This window comes from Amphiura filiformis, chromosome 1 (assembly GCF_039555335.1).
Source record: "Amphiura filiformis chromosome 1, Afil_fr2py, whole genome shotgun sequence".
Lineage (NCBI taxonomy): Eukaryota > Metazoa > Echinodermata > Ophiuroidea > Amphilepidida > Amphiuridae > Amphiura > Amphiura filiformis.
Window position 1 is genome coordinate 48,656,264 of NC_092628.1, and position 12,035 is coordinate 48,668,298.

At 33.6% G+C, this 12,035-nt stretch overlaps 1 protein-coding gene across 1 annotated transcript in view; it reads left to right on the forward strand.

Moving 5' to 3' along the window:
- Positions 1-12,035, forward strand: part of LOC140148187 (calmodulin-like) — a 40,849-nt gene that overhangs the window by 19,662 nt on the left and 9,152 nt on the right. Inside the window, exon 3 of the mRNA XM_072170050.1 lies at positions 3,791-3,934. Within this exon, the coding sequence (XP_072026151.1) occupies positions 3,791-3,934 (144 nt within the window). The remainder of the gene's footprint in view (positions 1-3,790; positions 3,935-12,035) is intronic.

The window sequence follows — 12,035 nt, forward strand, 5'->3', positions numbered from 1 at the left end:
TTTAAATTAAAATTACTTTATTTAATTACTTTTTATTTATTTATTATTTATTTATTTATTTATTCATTGATTTTTACCTATTTATTTAATTATTTTATTAAATTACTTTTTATTTATTTATTATTTATTTATTCATTTATTTTTACCTATTTATTTATTTATTTATTTATTTATTTATTTATTTATTTATTTATTTATTTTATCTATCGAAGAATACATTTAAATTCATCTGTTTATTGATTATTAATCTCTATTTATATTGGTTTTTTTAATTTAACTTAATTCTAGAGGTCAAGTCCAACGAGTTGCTATAAAATGTGTTCTTTGCTTTAACACATTCATGTTTACCACGATTGTAAATGTCAAAATGTGATTTGACGATAAATCTGCAAATGTCTAATGGGTTTATCTGTCATGTTTTATTTGTGTACACACCGACAACTCTTAAATATTGACCCTATTCATCCTATGGGCTTCATCCCGTTCAGCGTTTTGAATGGTTACAACAATATCATTTGCCAATAGCTAAAGCAAATATGATATTGCACGATTTTTTTGTAAAATATGCCTATTTCAAAAGATTTCCTTTAATTTTAATTCGTTTAATTAGTTCAGTGCTACTATGATCTGTATTTGAATATCCATCTCCATTCTCCATCTCCATTGGCATCTCCATCGCCATCTCCATCGCCATCTCTCGAACGCTATCTCCATTCTCCATCTCCAACGCCATCTCCATTCTAAATCTGTACCTCCATCTCCACGGGCATCTCCATCCCAATCCCCATCTCCATCTCCATCGCCATCTCCACCGCCATCTTCATTCTCCATCTCCATCTCTATCTCCATCTCCATCTCCAACGCCATCTCCATTCTAAATCTCTCCCTCTATCTCCACGGGCATCTCCATCCCAATCTCTATCTCCATCTCCATTGCCATCGTTCGAACGCCTTCTCCATTCTCCATCTCCAACGCCATCTCCATCTCTACCTCCATCTCCATTTCCTACGTCATCGCCATCACCATCTCAACCGCTATCATCATATCCAACGCCATCTCTAAATCCATATCTCTTAAGGTCTCTACATCTATCAACGAAACACAAATTCCCGACTACTTTGTCGGTGTGTAAAGCATCAGACATCTTTAGATCTCTATATGCATATACATAACGACTATCGCGAGTACCTAGGGAAGGAGATCAATGAAATCAATGTTAAGGTACAGCCAATATTTGGCCCATGGAAGTGGTGTTGACCAGTGTTATTTTCCTAACATTGTTCAGGTCGATATCTACTCGTACATGTTCACATATTTGAAAATCAGTTAATGCATGGATTTCTTTCGTTATTCTAATTTATTCTAATTATTTATTACTTTTTTTATTAACAGAGATTAATATAATGTTAGAAAAAATTAAAGTAATGCAGTACTCAGTCTTGATCTATACGTATACCGCACAAAATACACTTAAATTCCCTAATAATATATTATTGCAATAACGTATGATAAATAATTAAACTACGTTCAATCAGGAGAACACAGTGAACCAAACTTCGCTCTATGCAAAGAGGACGAAGATTATTTAATTAGCAGTATTTTGCAGTCTGAATCATTTTACGCAATACGGCAAATTATTGGATTTAATGTTGAAAGAGACTCGTTAATAGGCTCCCATGAGACTGCAGATTGGAGCGCGAGCAAACGCTTGAATTAAGCTTATTTAGACCTAAAAGGGGAAAAGTACATTTTTATCATCAGGACAGTGACGATTGCAATATATTTTTAGAACATTAATTCTTATAAGGTCATTGTTAGTATCTCTCTTTGGAATTTGATTTGGGTTATTTTTTACGTAATCATTTCATAATAACGTATAGAAAAGTACGAGGTGAAGGCCAAGCGGATGATGCTTTTCTGTCCTCTGTATATTAAATGGTAATAATGGATAATGAAAAACTTGAAATATATTGCAGATTATGTTCGGGCAAAGTCGAGATGATGTTTGTTTTTTTCTTTGAACTGATTTAAAAACATAAATACAAAGACAGATGTGTAATGTGTGCAATTGCCTCATGGGACTTAAAGAGTAAATGAAAAATCAATCAACGAATTTCTTTACATATAAAAGCTTATACAATCAATGTATCTTAAAGTAATATTCTTATATTTTCAAGAACAAACAGAAGAAATAAATAAACAGTAGTGACTGTCAATTTAGGGGAGCTTGTAGGGGTAATGATTCACAATATGACTGATTGCACTGTTTGCATATGTCCTTTCTATCTCATTTTTCTTCTCACATATCATAAGCGTTTTATTCATATCAAGAATTTTAATTAATTGCTGAGATTTACGACGGATGGTATGGTAATTTCCTGGTTAGAAAATGGAATGTGCCAAAAAAGATCAATGTGATGCCGTTGGCAAGGTTGGGTCATAAAAGGTATTAAAGTCGTGTCCAAAATCTAGAGATTTTGGGAATATCAAGTTGTTTGGCAAAGTAATATTTTTTATCGGGATTTAGAATTAAATAAATAGCTGGTAATAACATGGAATGCTGGTTATTCTGGTCTCTGGAGTACGACATCTTGTGTTAAAAATGTTGTTTGTTGTGTTAGGTTGTGTAGGGAGTATAGGAAGATGTTCACACATGAGATGTCTACAAAATCACATATTTGCATGTCATGTGATTCGTGATATGATTCTACGTAGATTCACGGGCGAAGATTACTAGATTTGTTGTTTCTGTCATTAACTGTACTAAATGTAGTAGTTCCACATCAATGTACCTTGGTGTAACTTTGGTGTAATCGGGATCACAACTCAGTGTTTTCTGACTCGAGCCGACATTACGTCTGAATATACTTAAGTTGAGAAGCAGTAGAAAGAAGAAAATGGATTATGGGAAAACGCTCAATCAAGATGGATGAGTGAGCCTTATAAATACAAAAATCAAGAATATGCATTTCTGCAGCTGTTGTATGAAAACATTTTGTTTATATTTAAAAAATATGACGGATAAAGAAAGGAAAAATAAGTGAAATTATAGGAATTTACATTTCGGTTCAGTTGAATATAAAGGAAAATTGAGCAGAAACGTTTTGGAATCACCAAACTGCATTTTTTAGTTTGCGTGCGTGTTCGAGACAAATACGACGACTACAGACGATTTTTGAATCACGTTTGTATCTATAATGGAAATACATTGAGCATGTTGAGCTAATGAACATTTTGAATGAGATTTCCACCTGTGTGATTTATTCATTGACTGATGCCATGCATTTGTGCCGTGGGACAATGATGTGATAGACATTTTAAAATGATAGTTATATATCGGCATAATTAAAGAGTTACTTTAGAGGAGGATGGTCATATCAGGAGCCTCATTCCAGCTTTTTCTATATCAAAATTGAGATTTTGGTATCAGTTGAAATTCCCTATTTTTTCAGTTGACAGTGTAAAATTTTAAAGCTGAAAGTTGATTTGGTTGGATTTGGTAAGACAAACTGTGTCTAACTTAACCACTTTTCCCTGAGACAGTATTCTATAAGGCTTTATATATTTACATCATACTTCAAAATTATGGTTGTGGGAGGTCGATTTCATTATTTCCATCCTGAATAAATCATGTGTTGTATAGCATTCTCCTTTAATTACAGTACATGTACGTCGAGTAATATCCGGGACTAAATCTTGATTTTCATAAACAATAAATTACCGCTAAATAATTACATGGAAACATTTCTCATTGGTATCTCTGTGTATTTGTTATCTCTATATTTACAGAATTCAAAGAGGCCTTCTCTTTATTCGACAAAGATGGCGACGGCACAATCACAACCAAAGAATTGGGTACCGTGATGAGGTCATTGGGTCAAAATCCAACAGAAGCAGAGTTACAAGACATGATCAATGAAGTCGACGCAGACGGTAAACTATCGTATAACATGTTATGTTTTCTTGTTAATTATATCTCAAATAATTTGTTTCGTTGTTTTTTTCTTTCCTTGTCCCACTCTTACCTTCTGTGTAATGGTTAATTTGAAGCTATTTGTGAGGTGCAAAAATATGTATTTTCGTCAGGGAGCGAATACTGTTGAGCAACCATGTATTTTGTACTAATCAATTTCCATTGCTCTTATTTTCGTAGTTTTCTGTGTGTCTAATTATATTATCTATACGTGACAAAAGAAAATTGTATCTTTACTTTTAGATATATATATAGATATATATAGATAATATAATTAGACTCACAGAAAACTACAAAAATAAGAGCAATGAAAATTGATTAGTACAAAATACATAAATGACATGTTTATGTTTTCCTGATTGTCTATATGTCTGTCTGCTTGCCTTTATGTTTACTGCATGTTTATTTTCTTTTCCAAGGCTATTTTGAATTCCACTGACACAATTCTGAAACTTCATCCCTAAAACCCCATAGGTGAAAGACGTCATCAGCATACTGCATTCTCGCCCTGCAAACAGTGCGCCCGTTTTATATTCCCTGAATATGCACTGATTGGATTTTCTTTTGCACTTTTAATGTCAGTTTAGAATAATGTCAATTGATTTTGAACTCAAGAAAGTAAGTTAAGAAATGATCTTATATGAAGGGATTTTACGCCTTAAGACGATACGATAATAATAATATAAATATTTTGCTCACGGAATATTACCTACGTACATATTTTAATAATAATTAGATCTATAAATAAATGTGTTAAAATGTTAATGTCATAAGAATATCATTATAAAGAATTTGTCATGTCAAGTATTCGTTTCTTTAATAAAAATACATTTAATCCATTCACCTAATGGCAACACCCCCAACCACATACACCCAGTGCACCCCACACCCACATCACATAAAGCGACACCCACATAATCAGTATGCTAGACTTTGTCATTACTAATTTGCGCGTTTTTTGTTAAGCTCAATATCAAATGAACAGTGCACAAATATTTGTAACGTTTAATAAATAAGATTTCCAGATCACTGCGCATATCAGTGTAGAAATAGTTAGGGACCGTATGAAAGGGCACACACCACTAAATAATCGTCCCATTGAAATACACGGGAAAATACAAGAAAGTAAGTTTGTTTTTCTACCCCATGTAACAACATTTTTAATATTTTGATCAAACCAGTGTCTTAAATAAAGATTAAACTTTTATTTAAATTTAATTTTTTGGGACAAGTTGAGACAAACTTAAAAGATACGAACTCCTGAACAGCGCCATCCCGAATTTCAGCCGACACGCTCGCCTCCTTACCAGTTCCGGCCATGATATTGTTCCGAGGGCCTATTACCCGTGCACATTCGATTCAGAACATTTTCTGAACAGATATGTAATGTTGAGCTCCTATTCTATCTTTTTTTTATCAAAACAACCAAGAGTCACTCAAATTTGGTTCCCTCGGGACGCCAATATATTTCGCATAGGTGCTATTTTTTACCGGAACTATGAAGGGTTACACCAAATGCGGAAGGATTTAGTGTAGTGCACCCTTATAAGAAAAAATATTTTTGATATTCTTTATTTTTGGAATCAGTGGTCAACATCCTAAAAGCTTGAAATTGCTTTGTACGGCTAGTCACTCCAAAGTTACAAAACAGGGCTCCAAACAAGCTTGGACTGAGTGAAAATATGATACTTTTCGCAATTTTCAGCATTCAAGGGCCAGAGAGCAACATTTTGACCATGTTAAACTGTATATATAATCCCATTAACATCAGGAAAGTGACTTTGTTTACAAAAATATATGTACAATCACAAATTTAACATGCCCGAAAAGCGACATGTGATCATTTCCCCCCCCCCCCCACTCTTAGATCATGCATAATAAAGACGTGTCAATAGGCATATGCCTTAAGTTTGGGGGGTGTTATCATGGGTAGATAGAACGGTAATTTGACACTCTAAAATGTTAAATTTCCAAGTTGCGTGTATTATTTTGCAAGATCTAAAATTAAGAAACCCCATCATTAGAATTAATTGATAAATTTCTCTCTTGGGAATTGAACATTTGGTCATGAGATAAAAATGCCGTTATTTTGTCATCATTAGGCCATAATATAGTATGCTTTGACTTTAAATGTCTATTGAGACCCAATTAAAGGTTCAGTGATTATTTTCAAAACGGTTATAATTGAGTTTTGATCTTATAATTACATTTTGCATCAAAATAATTCCAAAGATGTTTCATTTTTTCAGCACCGAGATAACCAAAAGTGACCACTTCTATGATATTGGGGCCAAAATAGCTCAATTTCAAGCACGGTCTTAAATTGTCAATTCGACGGGAACTTGCGTTTTGAAGCTAATTTCTCGTGCGTTTAAGAATGAAATCGCGTATTTGTAGACGGAAATAGAAAAACAGACCTTTTTCTTTGCAAAGACATCAGTTTCAGTCAAAATCTCACCTTTTTGGCACTTAAAATCAGGTATTAATCATGTACATAGCATTTAAAAATGAGTCTTCGAAGGGCACACACCACTAAATAATCGTCCCATTGAAATACACGGGAAAATACAAGAAAGTAAGTTTGTTTTTCTACCCCATGTAACAACATTTTAAATATTTTGATCAAACCAGTGTCTTAAATAAAGATTAAACTTTTATTTAAATTTAATTTTTTGGGACAAGTTGAGACAAACTTAAAAGATACGAACTCCTGAACAGCGCCATCCCGAATTTCAGCCGACACGCTCGCCTCCTTACCAGTTCCGGCCATGATATTGTTCCGAGGGCCTATTACCCGTGCACATTCGATTCAGAACATTTTCTGAACAGATATGTAATGTTGAGCTCCTATTCTATCTTTTTTATCAAAACAACCAAGAGTCACTCAAATTTGGTTCCCTCAGGACGCCAATATATTTCGCATAGGTGCTATTTTTACCGGAACTATGAAGGGTTACACCAAATGCGGAAGGATTTAGTGTAGTGCACCCTGAAACTCATAAGTGGTACTGCCAAAGTCTGTATTTTGCATTTCGATCTAAACGAAGCTAGTCTCCTTCAGAAGGCTCCTCTATACACAACGGCATTGATTTCGCTTTGATCATTATACGTAATCAAAGTGAAACTAAGGAAGGAATACAAAGAAGTTTGACCCAACAAATATAGACAGTATAATCGGCTCAAGTATATTTCCAGTTTGCCTCATTGCAGATGGGGAGGACCGCTGAGGCAAATGTAAGCAAAATTGCCAGTATAACCTCAAATTTTCTGTGTAAGGGGCACTACACAATTTGTCACGTAATGACACCTGCTCATACACATACCCCACCCCCTCCACACACATTACCCCCACACACCCCACCTCCAATATGCACCAAAAAACCACGTCTTAGTTTTAAAAAAACAAAAAAAAAAAACAAGTTTAGTCAATTACTGTTTGCTTTTTACCTCAAATTGCCCAATTGTTTTGAAATGGTTATCCATCCATTTTCACTGACTGTCACAGAAGGTCAACATTTCTTTTAGTTTACATTTCAATAATTTGAAATTTCCGTCCATTCTATACTATAAAATAACCATCCATTTCAATAAATTTAACGTTTTCTTCCATTGTGAAATCTGTTACTAATTGAGATTCCCGTCCATGTCAATATGGTCAATTAAAAATATTGACACAATAGAATTACAATCATGGGCATGATAGTGAAGAACTATGGATTTAAAATTGATCGCTATGGTCGAGGTCGTATGGTTTGTTGACCTAATGGTCAATGTTTTATAATTCTACACTGAGAAGAAAAAACACGATCTAAAAACACCACCCAAAAAAACCACAAAAACACACAAACACAAAAGAAAGAAGAAAAAAAAAGAAGAAAAGAAAAAAATAAGAAATGACTGATATATATATGTGTATTTTTTAACAACCACTTCCCTAATTGCATGTGTTCATACCATTGGGGATAGAATTTATCCGGCATAGCTTTTACATGATATTTATTAAGCTACTCCGCATATCTATTGTATTAACATGAAATAAATAAAGCAAGTGTGTAGCAAACTGCTGTGGATAGTTCCCCCTCCATTGAATCTGAGCATTTAGTAATAGCTTTGACAAGTAACGCCCTTAGGAGTGGATGATAATTAAAAACAGTATACATCAATGCCTATACATTGCATAACGTTAGCACAATACTTACAGCGTCATACCTCAATCCTTTTACATTGTTTTGTTCAATCAGAGACAATGTACACAACACTTTAAGTGATTCAATAAAACAGTAACACCGTTTAAAAGTGGTGTTACTGTTTCAATGAATCACTGGAGTAGTTTGCGAATCCCTTTAATTTGTGTTTCAAAATACAATCAATAATGTATAGTCTATTGATTATCACCGTCCGTAGTGTATTGCTATAGTTTTAAATATTGATTTGATTATAATTAACAGGTTTCTTAAGTTATTTCCTTAGTTGCTTACCCAGCAAACACAACGTGTGTTACAGAAAATGTTTAAATATCGGTTATATATTAGGGTATAAAACGTTTAAATAACATGTCAAAAATATTTTTGACCACTTGATGCAAACATTTTACGTGTTGACAAAATATTTTGCAAATTGTTTGCTAAAATTTAGTTTGCAATAACATTTGACAACATTTTTAAATGTTGTTGTTGTTGTTGCGGTTTTTTTTAATGTAAAATGTTGTCCCGGCCTTTTGAATGTTATATTAATACGTTTTGACCAAAACCAAAACGAGGTTTATAATACGGATGTTTAAAAACATTTGTATGTTTGCTAAATGTGCAATTCCACCGATTTGTGAAAATGGAAAAAAGATACAGATACCTCATGATGACTTTTAGAAAATAGGAAAAGCTATCTCATCATTGAGAAAAGTTTTTAAGACAAGTCTCCACATACATAGATGACAGCCAGTGAAAAAAACATTCACTGACCATCCAGGATTTGAACCTGGGACCTTCGGATCACCGGACCGATGCTCTTCCAACTGAGCTAATGAGTCAGATGGAGAAGAGCAGTGATGTTATTATCTATAGGCCTTCAGTTCAATACCTGCCCTCTATCATCTTCTATCTCATCATTGTATATATATGATTTACTAAAATATCAATTTTTTTTATGTATTTATATATCTTGATTTCATAAGTGACGAAGCTAACAAGGACTTTTGATTTTATTTGATCCCTGCATTAAAAAGCAGCTTTAATTTTGTTAATGCCTTATAAGAGCTGATAACGATGAAAACATTCTTTTCCCCGTCTTCATGGTTCCACGATACATGTGATATGCGACGTCTATTATATGTATATGGGATTAACTCCCTGCCCTCATGTCATTTATAAAAAGGTATTCAAATTCATTCAATATCCTTTAACATATTATTATTATTATTGTGTGTTAAAAATGTAAAATTATTCTTGTCAAACGTTCCTTATTTGTGTATTGCTTGAAATAGAAGTATATAAATCATATGTACTATGAGATCTGAGGCATGCTAATAAGATACACGGATACCCTAGAACATGTTTCAAGCGGTTTCAAGCTCACATCACACGTACATAAATTTTATATTTGCATTAAAAAAATATCAGAATCAAAGATTAACGGCTATATGTAAAAGAAGCGTATTTGTTTGCAATATTTTAAATTGACATTGTAGTTCTTCGGATAACTTCAATCTTTTAAAATACAATATATCGGAGTATGCATTACAGAGCCGCATGCAAAAGCATTATCCGTGATGTGATTACAGAAAGATTCGACCTAATTAACCGATATTAACACCACCCTTCCCAGCATAATAAAGTGAATAAAATTCCTAATTAACTTAGATGTAACGCACACTAACCCTTACCCGCGTAATCTTTCTCATGAGTTCGTCTCCTTCAATGAGCATTTTAGCCATTATTATTAGCGATTTATTTGCTTAAAATGTTTGTCAAATATAACACAAATTGATGCTTCGGTAATATGTGGTAGAGCTATTATAGATCAAAGCATGCGTGTTTATCCCTTTAAAAGCGGCGTAAGTTTGGTAACGAATGTGAAATAATGTTTTGAAATATTATTTTTCTTACAATTCATATTTATTCTTATATGATAAAATACAAACACGTCTGTGAATTACAACATAGAGTTGCCAGAGGTGAAAATGATAAAGACCTGAATTGAAAGATGTGCTTTAGTCTGATTATAATTTCGCACATACTCGTAAACTGTTATTCGGTAGCTGCAAAAATGGCTAGCTATGTGCCGGTGTATTCATCACCTGCTTGGCCAGCATGCACACCATGAAATGAAAAGAGCCGGATGTAGCCCATACGTTTCTGTACATTCTAATAATATCTTTGCCTGTCTACCGATAGTGATTTTAGACTATGTTATATTTTATGAAAATCTTTAGAGAACGATTAACAATACGCGTATAAATAAGAAATGAATGGTGCTTATGTAAACAGGAGCATGTAGTACATTCTAATACAAATTTCATGTAAACATCCACCACCTGTACAACTTTACACACACACCCCATCCCCACAACCCCATCCTACACCTCCCACCCCTTACACGCTCATCTATTACATAAAACACACAACCCCTCATGCTTCATGTAAGCATGGTAAGTCGTTTCGGGAACGGAAAGATAATACTCTGCCTACATAAGTGTATAATTCGTTAAAACTGCAGATACAAGCTAATAGCACTTTCACACACAAAAAAGTAGAGAAAAAAAATCAAAACGAATGATAATTTCTCCGCTATGTTATTTGAAAAAAGACAAATACATTTTTAAAAGGTAATCTATGTTAATATTTTTTCCACCGTCCTTTACATAATACGTACTGTGTGGATCCGATATTGTCAAAGTCTGTGTGTGCGTGGAAGTCTTAGATTATCTTTAATCATTGAATACTTTATGCTTAAGGCACAAAAGTATTTGTAAATGCGACATAATATAAGCCTTTTCTTCCCTTAAAGTGAAATATAATCTGATATTAACTACCTTAAAAAGATATGTTGCATCTTAAAGTCAACCAATTCTTGAAATTCTCTGATAGAATTGTATCTCATGATCCACTTAACCAAACCCATGGGCTTCGATTTTCAAAAATAGCAGTGAAATAAGATGGATAAAATGTCAAATGAAATGCCAGTTTTTTTGTCTGCATTGAAAGAAAGTGAATCTTGAATCCTACTAGGACGGTTCACCAGCTGCTTCTTTGGCATACATCTTTTATATATTACATTCTTTAGTTATCATTGTTTCAGAGTAACTGAAATATATGTTATTACTCTACAGAAAGGATTTATCGTAGAACATAGGAGATTATCATATTTGCTCTACGATCTAAAAAGGGAACCTCGTTTGGTGCACTTTACATGTAACCGTATAATGTACATGAGTACATGGTTAAGCAAAAACAATTGATTTGGATTTGTTTTTCTAGCTCTTGCGTAAGACTCAGATTAATAAATATATGTCGGTACATTTAAACAATAAGTTACATCACCTTTTCAGAAAACACGATGTAGGAAACACAGTATACATTATTTTATAATGAAAGTAAGACACTCGGGAGGCACAATTCAGAGGCATGTACCATCCCTTCATCAGTGAACTAAGACCAAATAATCTACGCTGCTTTTTATAGTTTGCCTTCAGGATAAGACATTAAAGACTCGCTGACAGCCTCGTCTCTGGTACGAACTACGCATGATTATTAGATATTGTGACGATGTACGACTGTCATGGTTCCCTAGTACGAGTTTTTGTTAAATATTTATATGCAGCTAGAATTAAAGGAACTCCTTTCGTGTTTTTTGTTGGGTTTTTTTTTGGTTGTTATTATTATATTTCTACCTTTTTGATTACATATAGCAAAACTTAGCTTTATTACAAGGTTGATTCACACTTTGAATAAGGAAAAAAAACACCTAAACCAGAACTAATGGCGGCAAGTGAAAATTAAAGTGCCATTCAGAGATTTTCTGTTCACATCGTGTGTCTATCTACTGCCCCCAACGACAACACAAATA